Raw genomic sequence first — 22,377 nt, forward strand, 5'->3', positions numbered from 1 at the left:
TCCCCGAGGGGTTCTCCAGACGCGCCAGCCTTATTAACACCAAGGACAGCACTGCAGCTCAGCTTGACAAAAGAGGCTATGTGATGCACAAGGGCGACTCCCTAAAGCGTAGAGAGTTTCAGAAGCCTGAGATGAATTTTTTTGCACCTAGGCATACACCTGATCTGACTTGTACAGCATGCCAAAGCTGCCAGGGCACCCAGGTAATTACATAAGAGTTGGCATTTGCCACTTGTCACTGCTGCTTAACCCATCTTGGCAGAGGCTTCATCCAACCTATATAGGAAAGGTACAGTGGCCGATATAAACAAGGCGTAGGCAGTTACTCAGCGTTGTTAAGGGTAAATCTCTGGACCATATATAATCTGATGCTGCTACTTGGGTCCATTTTAAAACTGGGGGTGGGGGGCGGCAGAGTACTGTTTCTATATATTGGTGCAAATGATCAGCTTTTATGGGCTTGCCAGTCTTATTGTAAAGGCAGTCAAGCCTGGATAGCTCAGTTGGTTAGAGGATGGTGCTGATAATGCCAAGGTTGCAGGTTCGATCCCCGCATGGGACAGCTGCATATTCCTGCATTGCAGGCGGTTGGACTAGATGACCCTCAGGGTCCCTTCCAACTCTACAAATTCGATGATTCTAAGGCGATATATGCTTAGCAATTGCTCTAGCATCCCATGGATTTGGTACAATTGCGTCAACGATGTGTACTTCGGGCCCCTGGGAATAACATTCAGCTTAGAGGGCCAGACAAAGAAGGCGGGTGTCGTCCTCTGATCTGACCTGCGGCACTTGCGGTTTTCCACGCACCACACAATATTCATGCTCCTCATTCGTGAGCAGTCACTCCTTTGGTGTGCTCTGAAACTCCGCATCTAATGGCATGAGGCAGTTGCCTTCACTGGGCTTCTTTAGAGGCTGGCTGAAAACTTGCCTATTTCAGCAAGCGTATCCAGACACGTGGGGCCGTTAGCCAACAAAACAGATCCACTAGCAAAAGAATTTCCATTTGCGCAACAGAACTCCCCCCCCCTCTCCGTGTGCCCCCACGCTCTCCCCAGATCTGCTCTGTGTAAGAACAACTGTCCCTCTAAGTCCAGCATCCTGTTCTCTCAGTGGCCAACCAGATCTTGAGAAGCCTGGAAAAAAGGACATGAGGGAAACAGCATTCTTCTCACTGGACTAGATGGACCCAGCTCCTGATGACTCCAAGGGGGGCCAATGCAAAAGGCACTGTGGAGCGATATCTGGTTTTCAACATTGCTCTATACCGAATCACCAGCTAAACATCGCAATATATCAATATACCACAATGTCTGAAATAAGGATGGAGTTATGTAAAGGCATTGGCTGGCTTCGCAGGTTTCGCCTGCATCGTGATTTTTGCCAGCGCCTGCTCTTGCGATTTGCTGCCCCCCTTGCATGAGCCAGGGGAGAGCTGATCTGGCAGAGTTAAGAGGGGCTGCAGGAATCGAGAGAGAGAAATTTGGGCTTCATGGTTTTCCCCACGTTGTGATTTCTGCATAGCACATATCATGATATATTGCCAGGTCGAAAATTATGAAACTGGTATCCAGTGGCGGAGAGCACACCCTTGGGGTGTGGCGTGCTGCCCACAGGGGTGTGGCACGTGTCCTGGGGGCATGGCACTCCACCTGCGGGGGCGTGGCGCCTAGCACGGGCAGGGGGCAGCCATGATGGCACCCCACCGTGATCACGCTGCCGGGGGCGGTGCGCTCCCCCTGCACTCCTCTTCCACCACCACTGCCAGAATAGCGATGTGAACTTCAAGCTGGTTTTGGACAATATATCGATATACCACCACTGTACTGTGGTGCAGGTCTGGAGAGGGAGGAGGGGCTTGTGGCTCTCACCATAGACAAGGGTGAGGTGGGAAAGCAGGCTGAGGGGCCCCACCCCCACGCCCCAGGAGCCTCATTATCAGGCACCCCCAAGTCTGGCAAAAACCTCCCCATCTCCCTAGAGACCTTTCCCCAGCAAATCATCCATCTGCATCATGCTGACTCGGCCAGCTCATGGCATCCCAGTATCAGAAGCAGTACTGGGAAACACAAGCAGGAGAGTGCTGTGGCCCTGTTTCTGAACTTCCCAGAAGCATTCACAATTGGCCACTGTGGAAACAGAATGCTGGACAAGAAAGGTCTTTCCCAAAGAAAAAATATTATCATAAACATAGTTTGCTGTATTGCTACAACACCATTCCGCTTTGCTCTTTCAGCTATCAACACCGTTTCCCTTTCCTTTCTAACAACACAGTGTTACTCACGTATGTAAAGCATTAACTGGAGTAGCACACACTCTCTAGCAAGGACTAGGTAATGTATTCCTACGTTTAGCACAATAGAAAGGCAGTCTGGCCGAGGTCTGAAATCATTTCCACAAGGCAAATATATCTGAACTGTTTATAAATAAACCATTACATGATTCATTCTACAGAAAGGTCATAGGGCTGTATTTACACTCTGCTAAAAAGAAAATCAGAATCCTGAATCGGGGGGTGGGGGGGTGGGAATCCAACTACCTTTTCCTTTTTAAAACAAAAAAATTAATCCTGTCCCCAGAATTTGTTATGTTATTTGGTGCTGATTTCTTTATTGATCACTTCTGCAAATACTCCAAGAAGTGCGCAACATTAGCATTTAAAACAAAACATTACAGTACAATACAATTCACAAGCCACATACAGTTTCTCCATAAAGTAGTCCCAAAATAATAAAACCTAAATATTTTTTTAAAAAACCTGATATGAGCTCAATCCATATCTTTCCCTTCCCATGCTGTTGAGTGCACACACAGCATTTCTTTGAGCCAGTAGTACAAAGCTTTCCCCGACTTCTGAAATAAGCTGAGCTACTTCTCCCAAAACCGGGAAGTAGTGCCACAAAGGCCTTTTTATTTTATTTTTTTGGCTGGAACTCACTGGAACTCAGTTCTGGCACCTCTTAAGGTGGGCGCCGTCACCATTATAACAAGGGAGGTGTTCATGGTGTATTCCAACACCTCTTTTTCTAGAAAAAATCTAGTTCCACATATTCCTGAGGGAATCCAAATTCACCCCTAAGAATGAGTCTTAAATCCCATTCTGCATCCCATACTGAGGGCTCATACATACGTCTGTTTGTCCCGTGATTTCTAGGAACTGCTTTCCCCAGGAAAACCCACTGTTTGCTGAATCTAATAGGGTTTTCTGCCCTATTAATTTAAGTTTAATGTTTGTTACGTTAATATTTGTGGTGATTCAGTAGTAGACAGCAGGTTTCCCCAGGGAAAGGGGTGGGACAAAAAAAAACCACACCTCTCGAACGCATTCCTTAGAAATCATGGGACAAATAGAAGCGTGAATGATCCCTAAGAGAAATTCCATGGCTGTGGACAAAACTGAATCAGTAGCTTACAACAAATAAACGGATCTTTCTGCGCTGAGAAGAAGAAAAAGCTAGCATGAGCTGAGCAGTTGTGGGCATCCAAATTATATGAACAGCACCACAGCCATTTGAGAATTGGCATAACAAGCTAGCAATGAAGAACGCAAAGGGGGAAGGGCCATAGCTCAGTGGCAAAGTGTCTGCTTTGTATGTCACAGGTCCCAGGTTCAATCCCCAAGGTCTCCAAGTAAGGGCAACTTCCTATGCGCCTATGAGGTGTTCATGGTAGCAAACATCATAGAATCATAATGTCACTTGCTTCTTATTGTCACCACCATCTATCTATCCACTCCCCGTTTTTTGAGAAATGAGCTCTACTTACCCAGTAACTTGATGCTCGTAATGCTGCAATGTCCTCTGGAGAGTCTGCCTTATGGTCTGAGGCTACAGAATAAACAAAGAAAGAATGGTTTTGTTTTGTTTTTATTAAAAAAAAAGTTATTAGCAGTTCGTCAGCCAGCCTAGCGCTCAGCACGATGTCTGGAGGTGACTACTGATTTTATCGCTTAATCTAATGTATGGTGTGTTTCTTTCCCAATTACACTTTTTCTCTCTCTCCTCACACATCTGCTGTGCTTCCCCCAGAGAAACGGGAAGAAAGCAGCCCAGAAGTAGCAAGCTGTTTTCGTTCTACAAACACATCAATATTTCAAGGCTCTTCCCTGATATTTTAGTCCTCCGTTAAATCAGCAGTGGTTTCTTTAGCCAGCGCTGCTTAATACAAAAAGCAGCAAACAGAAAACACAATGGGCCCATTCACAAGTCGCAGCGCATCATAAACCATAGCTTATCGTGCACAACTGACTCAGGCACACTTCGCTCCTCTCCACTCGTGCCAAGAGCAATAAACACACAATCCTCTGGCTTAGTGTTACATCTTAACCAGAGATGATGGTTTGTTTCATGTACAACAAACCATAATCTGCAGCCCAAGTTTGTTCTTGATCCTGGCAGAGACATAGTGTTCAAACATAATACTAAGACGGGAATTATGGTTTGTTTTCTCCTGGTGAGGAGAAGAGTGGGCATGATTCACTCATGAGCAGTACGCCACATGATAGCTTCCAGCAGCCAATCGGAAGCCACGTCGAATGTTTGGCTCCCAAAAAGCTTTCGCAAACCGGAACACTCACTTCCAGGTTTGCGACGTTCGGGAGCCAATTTGTTCAACAACTAAGGAGTTCGACTACCAAGGTATGACTGTATCTCTTACCCACCATTCACTGTAAGAGCCCAGCGCAGGTTAGAAAAATGCAATAAAAAATTCTGAAAACAAACTGCTACAATTCTAAAAAAAAATTCATAAGGGATCAAAACAGTACAAATGTGAGGACCACAAAACAAAATACCTCAAAGGCCAACTTAAAAAGGTCTATCATCAGTTTATGGTGAGAGCTGTACAGTGGTACCTCAGGTTAAGTTTTTAATTCGTTCTGGAGGTCTGTTCTTAACCTGAAACTGTTCTTAACCTGAAGCACCACTTTAGCTAATGGGGCCTCCTGTTGCCGCCGTACCGCCGGAGCACGATTTCTGTTCTCATCCTGAAGCAAAGTTCTTAACCTGAGGTAATATTTCTGGGTTAGCAGAGTCTGTAACCTGAAGCGTATGTAACCTGAATCGTATGTAACCCGAGGTACCACTGTACAGTACACTGAATATGACAGACTGAGCTCTGTGGAGCCAGTCACTGGGAAAGCCCACTCCTGGGCTGCTATTCCCCACACTTTGAGCGGGGAACTACCAAGATCTCATCACCCGAGAAGGAGGGTAGGGATTAAAACAGTCTTGTATGCATAAGGTTTATATACCGCCCAACTTGCAATGTCATCAGGCCAACTCACAATTTAAAAATCAATAGAAAACAAATACAGCAGTACCTTGGGTTTAAGAACAGTTCTGTTTACGAATGATTCGTTTCACAAACTCCGCAAAACCAGTAGTTTCCCGGTTTGCAAACTTTACCTCGGTCTAAGAATGGAATCTGAATGGTGGAAGGCCTCATTAGGGGAAGCGCACCTCGGTTTAAGAACAGTTTCGGTTTACGAACAGACTTCCGGAACAGATTAAGTTCATAAACCGAGATACCACTGTATTATCAAGTAGAACAAGCAATACGAAAGTTGCGTCAGCAGAAAAAATGAGTGTAAAACCAACATAAAACGACAAAGAAACACAAGAGCAATAAAGAAACAGCACTAAAAAACAAGAAGGAAAACATAACTATGAGACAGTGACAGACACAGGCAGAAGAAAAAGGCTGGAATGGATCTGTAGCTTCTGCCTGCATCTGTCACTGGAAGCAGTCTCATGCTTTCTGCCATTGCTGGAGCCAATCACCCAAGTGTCACTTGCAGATCCATTCCAGCCTTGTTCTTCCACCTGCATCTCTCTCTGCTTCATTCCTCCTCCCTTCCGCCTTCATCTCTCCCCATCAATGCTTCCCCGAGTCATGGCAGCTGAGGGAGCTAGGGTTGCCACCTTGTACTGTCTCCTCCTCAATGCAATACCTGTAGGAGTTCTTATATGACAGTGATCATTCATTTGGCATCCTTCTTTGTTTGCTTGCAGGATGTTACTATGTCCCCCATTTACAAAATTTTCTTCATCACACACTTTTCAATGCACTTCCCTGTCACTTTCCAAGTTGCAAAAAAGTCCCATTCTTTTTTCAAGTGGATTTGTTGAGCTGGAGCGACAGACCACTTTAACCTACTTTAATGGTGCAAACCTAAATTTCCAGGCATGTGCTTGAATCCCTCCTGCAAAATAGTGACAGTCTGAAGGCGCTTTAATTTTGCATGGCACAGCTGATGTGTGTGTTTGAGCCTGCAAATGCGTGGATAAAATGGTTGCTATTTATTGCAAAAACAAAACTGGGAAGATTGCTCACGTATTACTTAATTTTGATAAATGTGGCTTTAAAACACACATTAAGAAAATCAGCTTGGCAATAATGATTCCTGCGTGGACTCCAAATTGCAGAGGTGAATATAAATTGCTTTTAATTACATGTACTTCGATGAGGAACCTTGAACTTCAGCTGTATTTTAGGTCTTGAACGCTGAATTCAGTCATCTTTCCCCTGTCCTGTCAATATGCAAGAAAAGGAAGGCCATCATGCCAAGTCAATTTAATAAAAATTGTGATAAATCACAGTTCAATTATTCTCACTGCAACGGCAGCACAAACGAAAGATCCATACAATGCCCAATATCGGCCGTAAGTAGAAGGCACAACTTGTAGGAGCCTTATTCTAACAGCAGGAGCTAGCAATTTACCTGGCCTTTTGCATTTAGATGTACAGCTCAGCATAGACTTGAAAAACAAAGAAGGGAAATAGGGTTAAGCCTTTGAACAGGTTTGGGATTGTTGCTTTTTAAAAAAAAAAAAATCAAGTTGGCAATTACATCTGCTCTCAGCAGGAGTCAAATTTACTGTCTCAGGAAAGCATTTAAAAATCCGATGTGCTCTAGCAAAATAAAATAAAATTTAAAAATCAACAGAAGCTCTATCTAAATGAGACCACACATAAGGAAGCAGCTTCCTCCCATTTGGAGAAGCAGGTGTTTAAAACCTAAGGACCTGATGGAGCAGAAATTCTCTTCAGATGCTGCTGGGGGGGGGGGGGTCAATTGAGCAGCTCCACAACACCAATTTTTGCTGAGAAGAAAGGGATAAAAGAAGAACACAGTGTTCATCTCCCAGGAATTAAACTCTTTCTCCATTGACTTTTATCTTGAAACCTGAGGTCAATTTGACCAGTTGCCAGATTTTGCACAATTAAAATGAAACAAACTGGCAACTCTATAAAGACAATACACAATTAAATTACGCAAACAGTAACCTGTCTCTTTTTAAAAAAGCATTTCTTTTGCTTTGCATTATTCACCAGCGTCAAGTGCTCTTAACCCATCTACGTCCCTATCTTTTTGTTACTATTATTATTCATTGAATTTATCTTCATTTACATCACTTTCATCATCCGATTCCTATTCCCAGATACCTATAGTTACAGGAAAACAGAAAGCCAGGACAAAAATGTTTTCTGTGAGGTTTCGTGGAATATAAAGCTGTCCTGTCTGAAGCGAAGCATTTTAGAAACACTTCACTTGTGGTAAAGACTACAGGCCCTATTTGCCTTAGGCGTTTAAAGCAGTGTCGTACCACACTGAACACCATGGCTTTCTTCAAAGAATATTGGAGACTGTAGTCTGTTAAGAGGGCTGAGAGTTTTTAGGAGACGCGTGTTCCTCTCATGGTGTTACAACTGCCAGAGTAGCTTAACAATCGCATGGGTAATCATAGCTCTATGAGGGGAATATGGTCATGTACCACAATACATGACTGGTGACCGTGAGCCAAATCCACCCTGGTTGATCGCAATTAGAGCATCAAAATTAGAAAACTACTTTTGGTATCATATATTTCAGACGCCTCATAACACAGAGTGCCTCCGGCAGTGACAGCCTAACCTCCAAGTTCATTATCTCGTGAGGATTTGTGACACTTACACCAAAGACACAACTGTGTGTTATCACTGTGGTAAATGGACAACAACTAGCTGGTAACATTTAATCCAGATTCTCAGTCTTTGTAAAGGCCACACACATTTAGGAAAGTAAAACAACAAGAAGAATCCCAGGTCGTATTTAAGAAAAAGCATTCCCCTCCCAGTGTTTCAAAGTATGCTGATTCTGCCTCGGAAGAACTTTTCTCACAAGCCACAATTAAACATGGAGGACTTCTTGTCCTAAACACTTGCTAATTTTATAATGATAACATTGCTATAGTTGTTGTAAGGTTATTGTGTTCATTTGTGTGTGTTTATTTCTTTTTTTAAAAAAAACACCACAATATTTACTGCTGCTTTTCAACTTAACTTAGTCTAGAGTGGGTCCTTCGGATCTCTTTCCTACTCCCTAGTAAAATATCTTCCCTACCCCAGGAGTTATCAGGCGGCAGGCCCAGTCCTACCATTGGGCACAGAAAGGGAACTGCTTCGGGCAGCAGGTGTCCCTCCCAACAGTCTCCCTAAGCCGTTAAACCTGCTCTGCACCTCTTAAGATACCCTCCTGCACTCAGGTAGAGTGCAGGATGCTGTTCCAAGGCTGGTGCTAAAATAAGATTCAACTACCAATCCAGTTTATTAGGGGGTGAAGGAGGAACACCATATTATCCTTTGCTTCAGGCAGCAAAATGTGTTGGGCCCAATAAAGTGAAAGATAAAGGTAAAGGTAAAGGTACCCCTGCCCGTACGGGCCAGTCGTGTCCGACTCTAGGGTTGTGCACCCATCTCACTTAAGAGGCCGGGGGCCAGCGCTGTCCGGAGACACTTCCGGGTCACGTGGCCAGTGTGACGAAGCTGCTCTGGCAATCCAGCACCAGCGCAGCACACGGAAACGCCGTTTACCTTCCCGCTATAAAGCGGTACCTATTTATCTACTTGCACTTAATTGTGCTTTCGAACTGCTAGGTGGGCAGGAGCTGGGACCGAAGACGGGAGCTCACCCCGCCGAGGGGATTCGAACCGCCGACCATACGACCGGCAGGTCCTAGGCACTGAGGTTTGAGGTTTTACCCACAGCGCCACCCGCGTCCCTGTTAGTGAAATGAAAGATAGGGGACTCTTAATGAAGGCTACAAGCCTCACCCTCCGATTCCCCTGTCCCACTTTTGCTAAAGTATGCCTCCGTGAAGACTTCTAGAGGCAAGGGAATGACGTCCCCTCTGCCCTTTTGGTAATTTGGGCATTTTGCCTCTCCTTCCATAAAATCTGAAACAGCATATCAAGCAAGTATGTTAGAAGGGCTTGCCAATGGGCTTCACCTCCAGGGTCCCCTGCCTGTAGAAATCAAGCACAAGAGCTCTAGCCTTATGCCTGAGCTACTCGCTTTCCATAGACTGCCCTTTACAAAAATGTAGAATGTGAAGCTACTGTTAGAATTCCTGCTCCATGATTGCAGTCATGGGATTTTTGTCTTTCACATGACGGTATATGTTTTGACTCCACAGAGTGGGAAGTGACAGAGACAGATGTTTGTGTTACTGTGTTCCGTGAAGTGGGACTATTGTCCTTTGTTCTTTTTCTTTTTGCTGTCTGATGCTAGAGAGAGAGGGAGCCATGTTGCAGTGCTCCATGTGTGTTTATATGTAAATAAAATAGATTAGCCAAAATGCTGAGTTGCTGATGTCTGTCACGAAAAGCTGCGAAAACTCTGCGGATCCCTAAGTGTGCCAGTGTCGGTTGACATCGGTCGCTGTGATGTTCGGGCAGAAGAAAGCTCTTGAAGCTCCCGAACGAACGACCAGGAAGGAGAGAACATGCCAGTCGGGCATGTGTCTCTATCAGGGTCCTTCTCGAGTGTAGGCCGAACCCCTGACAGCTACACCTTCCTCTTGAGATTAAAAGCTGCTTAGACATGCAAGTGTATTACCTCTAAAAGCCAGGGGGTGTGGTGTGTGTGCAGATGAAGATCACTGAGAATACAAGCAAATATTTAAAAGCAAGCAATGTCATAGGTTACATTTGAGCCGAAAGGAAGTCTGTGGAGTTTGGAAATCCAGAGCCTAGACACGCCGCCCATCTCTGACAGAGTCCTACTACTTCCATCTAAACCTAATAGGATCCTCCCCTCACTTCTCAGCGAGAAGCTAAGTGACTTCTAGCAGAGCCATTAAGGCACTTCAACTGTCATGCACTTATGAAGTGCATGCTTAAAATGTCTAAAGCGCACCAAAGTTAAAGATCTGAAGAACACAACGATGCCTGCCAGAGGAGCCACTTGGCGAGTATAACTGGCCCAAAATATAAGAAAAGGGACACTTAAAAGTCCTGAGAATAACTGGCAATCACCAGGAAATGCTTTTCATCTTCAGTCTGGGCTTAAGTGGCCAGGCCCACAACCCTAGAGAGCAGTGGGGAGGCTGGTCGGTTAGGCTGAACGGCACACTAGTCTGTGTTGCCCTTGTAGAACTCAGCAAAGAGATGGGGGCGGGTAAAATTCAAATTGATGGGTTCAGTCATTGGCTCTTGCTCCATCTCCCTGCCTTCCACCCTCCCTGTACTAGTATATAACGCCCCAAATGACCTGGTGATGCAAGTACCTTTAAAGGCACCTTCCCCAATATCAACAATTTCTGACCCTACAATCATCGGCTGAGGCCTTCTTGGTGGTGAAGCCATTGGGGGCTGCCCAATTGTGCCTGATCCATGACAGGGCCTTTTCAGCGGTGGCTCCACATTTGAAGGATGCCTTCCTCAATGAGAGATGCCTGACTCCATCATTATTAACTTTCCGGAGGAATTTGAAAAATGTTCCTGCTTACCACGAGGCTGGAGAATGCTGTTCCTGGCAACCCAGTGATCACTGGATACAAGAACATTTTTAAGCTACAATTGCTTTTATAATGTTTTAACTGTTTTGGAATGTTTTTACTTTGTTTTTAAACTGCGTGTCTGTCTGCCGCCCTGGCCTCCTTGGGGAAGGAAGGGCAAGGTATAAATTCAAATAATAGTCATATTGAGCACCAGCCACCACTGCTAGAGAACCATAGCTCATGTGTAGCTGGAACGGATTCTGAAAATGGAAAGGCATCAAGATGGAAAGAGGATACAGTCCCTACCAGACAAGAATGGCAAACCAAGCTGACGGACTATGCTGAAATGGCAAAGCTGACTGGAAAATTCAGGAACCAAGAGGACAAAAACTTTCTAAAAGAATGGGGAAAAATTATAAGTTATCTAAGAGACTGCTGTAAGCAGATGGAAACATTGGCAGGATTTTGATTTCACTTGTAGTGTATCATGGAAAATATGGATTGATATAATAGTTAGAGTTTGAAGAAGATTAAAATGGGACTCAAGGGAAAGGGGGGGGAGTCCTGAGATTCAGAGGCATCTCTTTATATGATATGTAATTGATTTTTTATAATTTTGCATTGCAAAAACCAAATTAAAAACTTTGAAAAATGGAAAGGCGTCTTGGTAGTTTCACCATGCCCTCAGCTGCAATAAAAGCAGTGCCCTGACTCTCTAGATTGCTGAACATCAGCCGTGTTCTGTAAAAAATGAATAGCCCAAACAGTGCCAATGTTTTTTTAAAAACCACACAAAACAACCACACAAATACTTGTCATAGTACTAAAGTTAAATACAGAAGGACTCTAATGTCATAAGTAACACTAAGTAAAGCTGAAATTCCAAAATGACTTGTGAAGGTTTGAGAAATGGTGCGCTTAATGGTCTCTGCCAACATATCAAATATAGATACACCACAGTGCAGTGAATGATTTGCACTAGACTAATTTGTTGCAGAAATGTGTCCAGCAAGGCTAGATTCTAAGTTCTCTGATACAATTTCCTGAAATTTCAGGCAAGTTATATGCAGTGCTATTTTTCTAGAAAAGGATGTGTTGGAACTCACCATGAACACCTCCCTCATTCTCTTTGAATAGCAATGGCGCTCACCTGAGAGGTGCCAGGACTGAGTTCCTGTGAGTTCTGGGTAAAAAGAAGCCTTGGTTAGAAGAAAGCTAAGAGCAAGGCCTCAGCTTTTAAAAAATAAAATAAAATTTGCATCTTAGGTGAACAGACACCTTTTGTAGTTGTGACCACTGAGTTCTGTCCCTGCAACCTACTAAAGGTTTAAAAAAGGTAAAGGACCCCTGGACAGTTAAGTCCAGTCAAAGGTGACTATGGGGTTGCAATGCTCATCTTATTCAGGCCGAGGGAGCCGACGTTTCTCCACAGACAGCTTTCCGGGTCATGTGGCCAGCATGACTAAACCGCTTCTGGTGCAACGGAACACCGTGACAAAAGCCAGAGTACACGGAAACACCGTTTACCTTCCCACCTCAGCGGTACCTATTTATCTATTTATCCACCCCCATCGTTCTGCCCGGACACTGAGGTCTAGCGCCAAGGGCCTTTTGGCGGTTCTCTCACTGTGAGAAGCCAAGTTACAGGGAACCAGGCAGAGGGCCTTCTTGGTAGTGGCACCAGCCCTGTGGAACGCCCTCCCACCAGATGTCAAAGAGAAGAACAACTACCAGACTTTTAAAAGACATCTGAATTCAGCCCTCTTTAGGGAAGCTTTTAATGTTTAACAGACTACTGTATTTTAATACTTTGTTGGAAGCCACCCAGAGTGGCTGGGGAAACCCAGCCAGATGGGCAGGTTATAAATAATAATTTATTATTATTATTATTATTATTATTATTATTATTATTATTATTATTATTATTATTCTATTATTATTTATTATTATTTATTATTATTTATTATTATTTATTATTATTATTTCAAACTGCTAGGTTGGCAGAAGCTGGGACAGAGCAACAGGAGCTCACTCCATCACGGGGATTCGAACCGTCAACCTTCCGACGGGCAAGCCCAAGAGGCTCGGTGGTTTAGACCACAGCACTACCCACATCATCCCAACCTACTGGGCTCCACAGTGCAAATCAACTCCAATGCCACAGATATTTTGGGGAAGTGATTTCCAGATAGTTGAATGGAAGTCAAAAGAAGATAAATGCTTTGTGATTCAGATCATGTACTGCTTACTGCCTAGACAAATATAGTTGGAAATAGCCCTTTACCAGCTCATTGTCCCTTCCTATAACTGCCAGAAATAAAATATACGATACTAACCAAGGAAATATGCGCAAATTAGCATGATTTGCATCACTTATGCCAGTGTGGTTGGGGATGTTGGGGCTTGTTATTATCTTTATTATGATTTGCAGTATTTACAGCACATTCTTCATTAAATATTTTCAACCGCAGAGCAAGTGGGGAAAGCAATAAAAATAAACAGAGAGAAACAGCAATATACAAACAATGCAAAATCATATAAACAGGTCCAAATAAACAACAAATTAACAACTCCATAAAGCAAACAAAATCACAGCGGAAAAAAATATTTTATTTTTAAAAGCTATGCTCCAACCTGGGGCTGAAAAATACGCTAAAATTCTAAACATACAATGCAAACCTGCTCCAAATTAAGTCCCACTGAGTTGAATGGGACTTGTTTCCAGATAAGCATATATAGCATTACAGCTTCAAACAAATAAATATACTGTAATTATGTTTATTTGGTTATTTAGGCTGCAATCCTAACTCTACTTTCCTCTGATCCCCAATGAATTCAGTATGACTTACTTCAGAGTAGACATGATTAAGATTGTGCTGTTAGTTAACAAGTGAGTTATAATTTTATGCCATCTAGCCAGCTATGTTTTCTGTGTCTGGTTTATGCTTAATTATTACAACAATTTTATTATTTCTACCCCACTCATCTGGATTACCCCAGTCTCTTTGCAGACAATTTGCTCAAAGCATTTTCACATTGGATGTTTTAAGTTTTATAAATCTGTTGCCTCTTGCACCCACAGACTGGTTTTTCACTCGTTTCGTAGTCACAAGGCTACATTTTCCATTGGAGTCCATTTTTCACTGCCAGTTATGCAAACGTCTTTGCAGATTTTATTTTATTTTTGCTTATCCGTGTAATTTCTAACTTTTCGCAAGTGCTGACAGCAACCTGCATCGCTCAGAGGAATAGTTTACAGAACTTTTCTGTGTTCTGTATAATATTCTACATAAGGCTATGGCTCTCCCATATGCTACAGAAAACTCGCTTATTTTTCTTTCTTTCTTCAACTTCCTTTTTCCGACACCTCCTGCTTTCTTCCATCCATTTCGTACCTGCCAATTACCAAGTGGAAGCACAGCATGGGAGAGCTCCCCCCTGTGCTAAGACAGCATTGCAAAGAAACTGCAAGGTAGCAGCTTTCAGCTAAACATCAGGGGAAACTTCCTAAGCCATTCAACAGTGACACAGACTGCCTCAAGAGATGGGGAGCTGGTGCCCAATGGGACTGGCAGGGCAGAAGGCAGAGAACTCATTGGAGGAAGAGCCAAGGTCAATGACAGGTGGAGCCATAGAATCATAAAATCACAAAATGGAAAAGATGAAAAAGACCCCAAGGGTCATCTAGCCCAACCCCCCTTCAACGCAATGCAGGAATCTCAAATTGCAATGGCTGAGGTCCAACTGTTTACAACAATGGGATTCAAAACTGGGAGATGAGTGGTATAGTGGTTTTCAGCTGCAGTGGGGCAAGAATAAAAAGGTAAAGGTACCCCTGACCATTAGGTCCAGTCGTGGCCGACTCTGGGGTTGCGGTGCTCATCTCGCTTTATTGGCCAAGGGAGCCGGCGTACAGCTTCCGAGTCATGTCGCAAGCATGACTAAGCCACTTCTGGCGAACCAGAGCAGCGCACAGAAACACCGTTTACCTTCCCGCCGGAGTAGTACCTATTTATCTACTTGCACTTTGAGGTGCTTTTGAACTGCTAGGTTGGCAGGAGCAGCGACTGAGCAACGGGAGCTCACCCCTTCGCGGGGATTCAAACTGCCGACCTTCTGATCAGCAAGTCCTAGGCTCAGTGGTTTAGACCACAGCGCCACCCGCGTCCTGGAGCAAGAATACAGATGGGTCATTGGCAATCTCTCCCCATTGTGAAAATGGACCATTAGTGTGGCTGAAAGAATGAAAATGGAGAGGGAGATGACGAATCAAACGCTTGTCTGATCCACTGCAGCTGGAAGCCAGGAACATCACAGCGCTGAGCATAGGAGTCCTGGAATCACAGAACTGTAGAAATGGAAGGGACCGCAAAGGTCATGTCATCCAAACTCCCGCAATACTAAGGAGGAGGAAGCTGATAGGCAACGGTGCCTCCGAGATAAGCTGTAAGTAAGGCAGGCACGTGAGGACTGGCTGAGGGTAGATTGCTGTTGCTGGGGCAGTGCCCCATTAGCCCTCATACATCAGCTTCTGCTGGTGGAATCTCCATCAGTGGAGGCTTCAAACTGAAGCTGGATGCCTACTTTTCAGAGATGCTGTAGTTGCATCCTGCGTTAAGTCTGCACTGAGCGGGAGTTGGACTATATGACTTTGGAGGAATCTCTCCCGGTTCCAAAATTCAATTATTCTAAAGACTCTCTCATTACTGAAGAGAATAGCGATCATTCGCTTGGAACCAATTCGCGTATAGCTTGTACATCACTTGATTTCTTATCTTTTGCATCACAGCTAAATGCGTGAGTCAACTCCTTTGAAAATATTTGCGTTTGAGATGATGTGGAAGTTCTATCTGGGGTGTTTGATCTCCACTTTCAAGTCACCCACTTGATGCTATAGTCATAAAATGATGGGCATGTGTATTATGTGTGAAATCAGCCCACAAAGAATTGTGTTTGACAGATCCTGCCTTAGAATAAAAAGGCTGGGCTGGATAACCCTTTAGTTCCTTTCTAAATTTATCCTGCATACACTCTAGTTATCTCTAAATTTAAGCCCAGAATAAAAGCAATATAACCCAAGCATTGTTAAATGTATATCGAGAGCATCTTTAAGCTCCTGATCCTATGTAGTGTGATAGAAGGTGAAAAAAGTTGTTTTAGCCATACACAATTCATAATCCATCAATCCGAATGTAAACCACCAGTCATTTATGACAACCACCAAGGGTTTGACAAGCGCCCTAGTTTTGCTGCCTGTCTACAACTAAAAAAAATATGAAGTGATTGTCACATATCTGGCAGGCCACAATGCGCACTAGGTGGGCTGTGCTTGATTTGGTGGGTCACAGACTCATAATGTGCAAAAGCACGACTTACTCCAAATCTAGGTAATCCATCTAGCAATCACAATTATTAAGATTTAAGAAATAATTTCTTGAATGTTCCAATATTCTGGCATGCATGGTTACTATTCTGGGAGAGAAGACTCAAACAAATGGAACTGCCATTGTGCAATGCAGCTATCTGAACAGAATGAAATATTTTGCACCTGAGATTCAGATCTAAACTCCAGGATAACAAAACACTGCAATGTTGACACTTGCCTCTATTTCCCTTCCTAACACATAGTTTGGAAACAATGATATTATAAATGTCAATGAAGTATCATAATCTGCAATTTAATCATGATCAAGGATCACAAACCAGGGTCTGATTCTGGTTTATATTTCTGGTTTGGGAGGGAGGCGATTGCTAGTTCAGACACGATGATAAAACAGGCACAGGCAAACTCAGCCCTCCAGATGTTTTGGGACTACAACTCTCATGATCCCTAGCAAACAGGACCAGTGGTCAGGGATGATGGGAATTGTGGTACCAAAACATCTGGAGGGCCAAGTTTGCCTATGCCTGTGATAAAACATCGCCTAAGCTAAACAAGAAGAAATTAGTCTGTGGAAACTCAGGAACCAGAATCAGCACCCCCCCCCCCAAATCTTCCAAACCATATTGCTTTGCATATGAACCATCATTGGTGGCCTTTGCTAATTCGCTATCAGCCTAAGCCAGACTCCCTTCCAGCACAGGGCAGACTTTGGCCTTTCAAATTTAAGTGGTGCCCTGTGCAAGCCCAAAATTTGGCATGACCCCTGCCTCTCGCCTGCTGTTCTGCTCTGTTCACTATGTCACAGTTGCAAAGCCCTGCAACGCCCCAGCAGATCATGCAGGGTTGTGATAAAGGCATGCAATAATTTTGTAAAACAGTTTGAACACTCGGAAGCGCTATATAAATTCTGCTGTGCTTACAGGACACTGCAGTGTATTTCGGTGCACAGGATTTTTATTTTTTTTACATGGAGTCAGTCCATTGGTCCATCTAGCTAGGAATTTCTCAAACTTGGGTCTCCAACTGTTTTTGGACTACAGTTACCTTCGTCCCTGGCCACTGGTCCTACTAGCTAGGGATGATGGGAGTTGCAGTCCTAAAACAGCTGGAGCGCAAATTTGGGAAACCCTGATCTAGCTCAATATTGCCAGCACAGACTGACAGTAACTCTTCAGGGTTCTGGTTGGAGTGTCTCTCCTGGTCCTTCCAGGGATTGTATCTGGGACTTTCTGCATGCAAAACAGGTGCTCTACCACTGGGCTATAGACCCAGCGAACACTATAGTGCCAAACTGAGAAGTGATGTGGTGTAGCATCAAAGAGGCTGAGCAAAAAATCGAGAATTCCCCAGCTCATATCTGTGCTCTGCAATAAACACTCTTGTCTTAGACGAGCCACACACTCTCTGCCTCCCCACCCCCTTTTTAATATGGGGCATAATAATACTGACGTACCTTATGACAATATAAAAACGTTAAATATGAAATATTGTTATTGAATGTACCGTGAAGAAGTAGAGGCAGGGATGTATGCAAAGCACCTTTTCAGCAGCAGAGATCTGCAGTGATAATTACTAAAGTAACTTGAAAACCAAAGCAACAAGTTGTCTGTTGGCTCAGCCATGATCTGGAAAATTAACTTGCAAATGTATAATCCTTCAAGTGGCGGGGGACGGACAGCCCAGAACGGTCAGAAGGAGCATTCCCCTTAATGTGTGTTTGTTTCCTCATATTAACAGTGGCAAATAAATATTCTTTTATGGTCTGAATGTCTGGACCTACCTTTTAAGCTATCTCATTATGGGAGGTGTATCTGAAGTGTATCTGAAGAAGTGTGCATGCACACGAAAGCTCATACCAAGAACTAACTTAGTTGGTCTTTAAGGTGCTACTGGAAGGAATTTTTTTTTGTTTTGACTATGGCAGACCAACACGGCTACCTATCTGTCATTATGGGAGGGTTAATGATGCATCAAAATGTGAAAATATAACTGCTAAAATCTGAAGCAATGCCAGCTCTGGATGATCTTGGGATGGAGAGGGGAATACGACAATGCACTTTATCAGATCACTTTGAAACATACCATACAAGAGTTATGAAAATTATGCCACTATCTTATTAGATAGATAAAATATACTGCAGGCTAGCTGGGATGTCTTTGGTTAATTTTGACATCATAGCACCAACTGTTAGGTCTGCTTACTCAATAAAAAGAGGGGGGAGTTGGAAACCAATGAAAGAAAATGCTAGTTAAACAAACTGTACTACAGTTAACCATGTAATATACTGATAAATCTCTTCATCTATATCCAGCCTAGTGCTCGTTTGCTTTATCCACTGTTGTCACGATGAATAAAAAGGATGTCAAAAGCAAGGATGAACCATAGCAATTGACAGACCAATGAATCAAGAGCTCAGATAGAGATCTTTTTTCTTTTCCAATAATGGGAAAGTGGCACACAGGCAATAGATTCCTATCATTTACCAACTATAATTTGACTAGAACTGAACAAAACACCTGCTACAAGTGGAATGATAACTGCAGCATGTTTTATATTGCAATCTCCACCTCCAACAACTGAATAGGTCATTAGCTCTAGCTGTAATAGTATAGGTGGAACTGTTTACCCCTTCTTGTGGGGGGGGCAGTTCTGATTCCCAATATCTAGAAATCAGCAATCATCTTTTGCAGGACCACAGTCTACACAGGATTATTCCAGTTCCCTAGCATCAAAATTCTGCATGACCAACTGCCTTGATTCCCCCCCCCCCACGCCTGTCAAAACCTATTTATCAAAAATCAGAATTGTACACTGCAATCCTAAACACTGGGTGCAAATGCCATGAATTGGAGGGAGAAAAGGGAGAGAATAAAGATAATCTAATTTACTGCACTCCTGCCTGACATCAGAAATTATGGTTAAGCTACCAACTTGTTCACTCTGGCTTCTGACACAGTACAAGGATCTCCTACGGCTCCTGTCCAAGGTTAAGACTGAGATTTGAGTGCTTTCAGCATTTCATTAACTCCAAAACAAACTATTTCAGCACAGATAAAAGAGTAAAATTTAGCCGGTGCTTTCAGGACACTGCAATAGCATTTCAACGAACACTTGTCATTTACAGCAAAAATTGTTGTTTATTACATCCAGTAATGTGAAAGCTCTATGCCAGTGGGAATGAGGGAGCAGAGACGCACACCTGTATTTTTAGATACAACTTATGAACATGCCAAATATATACCCCACAGTTGTGCTGATTGATGAAGTGTAAAAAGCAACAACACTGATGAACTCAATTCACTGATTTCAAGATAGCGTCAATTCCACCCTTAATATTTTGCACGCTTTGTAAAATGGCACGAAAGAGCTCCCACAAAACAGATCAGAGTGGAGGAAGAAGGTGCTCCATGGTTTGCTACCATGGCTAAACTGCATTCATCCTAAGCACCTCTTAATAATCTCTCCACCAATTTTAGCTTCTCTCCATAGCGCTGAGAAACAAGAGAGGCATTGCAGTTGCTGTAAAACGACGCTGGTAAGTTCTAGATGTCCACCAAGCCAAACAAACAGGGCTAACAGGTGGAATGCTAAGTGTCCCCCAACTAAAGGCAGATTTCACTTTCACCACAATAGTGACCCAACAGCACCAATTTATTATTCCCCATCAGAGGGAAAGGCAATGATTCACTTCTATGAGAGTGTGTAAAGGGGGAAACGAAGGGATGCAATTAGAAGCTAACTGCACCCCTGTCCCTGCTAATCACAAACATATAGCACTAGTCTAAGTGCAGGAAATAAAGCTCAGTTGGCAGATTACTTGCTTTGAATGAAAATGGTCCCAGGTTCAAGCCGGTGGGGACCATATTGGGCTAGGTGGACTTGGTATAAGGCAAGCAAGACTCCATAGCCCGTGACAGAAAGTGACAGTATGTTGGGAACTATCTTTTATATGAGAGGCTCTATTTTAGGGCTGAGTTCTAGCACTGAAAACAATTTATGGACCTGAGTGCTGGTGAGCTATTGCAGACATTGGCATACAGGTGTCATAAGTAAACCTGCTTCCATCATTTTATATTTAGCTATTATTTCAGATTTGGAGCAGAGATGCAGCGTGAAGATAGGGAGCTTAACCCTTTCCCCCATCGAGTGTTTCCCCACTTCCAATCACTCCCACAAGCTGTTTTCACCCCTGCAGAGCATATAGAAGTTTCTCGAGGTTCTGTCACACTCTAGTGTGACCAAGAAAGAGAACTCTGGTTTGGAAAAGTAAAGCACTGCAACTGGGAACAAGGCTGCGGTGGGGGCAAACTCCACACATGGTGCTTTAGTTATTATCACGGATCACAAACCCAACAAGGGACACAGGGAGCTCCATGCAATATCCTCTCTTCCCAACCACCATAATGACTGGAATTTTGCTAGTCCTATATATAAATAGCAAACTCATTCTCCGCAAGGGTCCTTAACAAGACAAAACAGCGCCATCCACATGCAAGAAAGAAGTATCAGTATGCTTGGGGAAACCATATGGGTTGCAGCAAAGCATAAGCTCTTTAGAGGGAAAACCCCATAATGGAGGACACCCCAAAACAGCCCAATGCAGACTGAACATGATCAGAGGGTGTGGAAAAGGGGAGAATGGGATGGAATATCTTGGAACCCGAACAGGAGCACTCCTGCAATATTTTCCTGCAGATACCAGCTGCGTTTTCTAATTCCAAACCATTGATTTGTTATCTCCAGCCTCCCTGGGAAATGCCCCAGTTTCCAGTGCTGCTGAAACACGTGGCTGCTTTCCTTCCTGAAAGGCTGCAAACAGGAGATAGGGTTCTTTTTCCCCCTTCAGATTTTTCCTTTCAATGCTCAGGACAATGGGAGCCTTAGAAGGTGTACTGCACCCAAGATAAGTGGTCAGTTCATTGTTCTCTGATTGGATTCTCAGCAGCAGTCTTTGAAACTCAGCACATGGGTCCACCTGACATGCACAGAAGTAACTAGGAGCAACAGCTAATAACAGTAGGAAACTTCGGAGGCTTCTCCTCTTAAGGGGGCCCAGAATTGTAAGAGCTGAAGTCAAACAGCAAAGCAATCATCGCCGGCAGAAATAAGAGCAGCTTCTCCGCACAGATGAGAATCTTCACAAGCAGCCAGTGCAGATCACTGGAGTGCAAGAGGCTAAGCCGGTGCATTGAGAGCCTGGCTACACCTTACACATTAATCCATGTAACCAAACGACAGCTGCCCGTTTCTTTTTAAAGGAAATGACACTTTGGGAATCCAGTGGGATTCAAGCTGCAAAAGCAGCCTCGTTTGAGGAAGGGGGTGTTTAGATCGGAGAAGCAACAGGCACACACATTCTTCTCCTTTGCTCCAAATTGCCCAAAATGACTTTTCCTGGGGGGTGGACCATCAGAATTCTCATGCTCATGTCCTGCTTGCCAGTTTTCCCACAGGTATATGGGAGGCCACTGTGAGAACAGGATGCTGGACTAGAAGGGCAGGTGGCCTGATCCAGCAGGCTCCTTCTTAGGTTCTTAATTCGGGTTATTTGCGTTTGCATGTTACATATACATCTAAAACACCCACACAGGAAGCAGCCTCATACTGAGTCAGACCAATGGTCCATCCAGCTCAATAATGTCTACTCTGGTTGACAGTAGCTCTCCAAGTCTTCAGACAGGTGATATTCCCAGCTCCACCTGAGGATTCCAGGGGCTGAACCTGGGAGATCCTGCATGCAAGGAAAAGCTCTTAACGCTGAGTTACGTGGCCCTTTCCTAAGTCTTAAGTCATCACCAGCATTTAGGAGAGTAAGAGAGGAACCCAGAGCTGGGAAAGCGGGGAAATGTTGGGTTTAAGAGAAACTCTGACCATAGGATCTGGAAATAAAGCGACAATGCTTTGATGATGGAAGCAAGGGGAATAACTAAGGATAACCAAAAACTGAAATACAGTAGTGACAGAAAAGGTGTCACAGAGGAAGCGTCCAACAGTTATTGCGATACAGGCTGTGTAAGAAGTGTAAAGAAGATCAACAGGGAGCCTGGCAAGTGACGGATGAATTCAGAAGAATGATATCTTACCTTCAAATCTCTTCTTTTGAATCATCCCCTAGAGCCTGAGAGACGTTAAAAGGAAATACAGAAGGAGGGGGGTGCAAAGTATTATTGGTGGCGGAGATTGCAGGTGAAACATTGCCCAGTTGAAACTTTGCAGATTTAAAAAAAGGA

The 22,377-nt window shown here is 43.7% G+C and overlaps 1 protein-coding gene across 1 annotated transcript in view; it reads right to left on the bottom strand.

The window, feature by feature from the left end:
* Positions 1-22,377, bottom strand: part of GUCY1A2 (guanylate cyclase 1 soluble subunit alpha 2) — a 150,831-nt gene that overhangs the window by 126,535 nt on the left and 1,919 nt on the right. Inside the window, exon 2 of the mRNA XM_028726190.2 lies at positions 3,769-3,830. Within this exon, the coding sequence (XP_028582023.2) occupies positions 3,769-3,830 (62 nt within the window). The remainder of the gene's footprint in view (positions 1-3,768; positions 3,831-22,377) is intronic.

Source organism: Podarcis muralis, chromosome 4 (assembly GCF_964188315.1).
Source record: "Podarcis muralis chromosome 4, rPodMur119.hap1.1, whole genome shotgun sequence".
NCBI lineage: Eukaryota > Metazoa > Chordata > Lepidosauria > Squamata > Lacertidae > Podarcis > Podarcis muralis.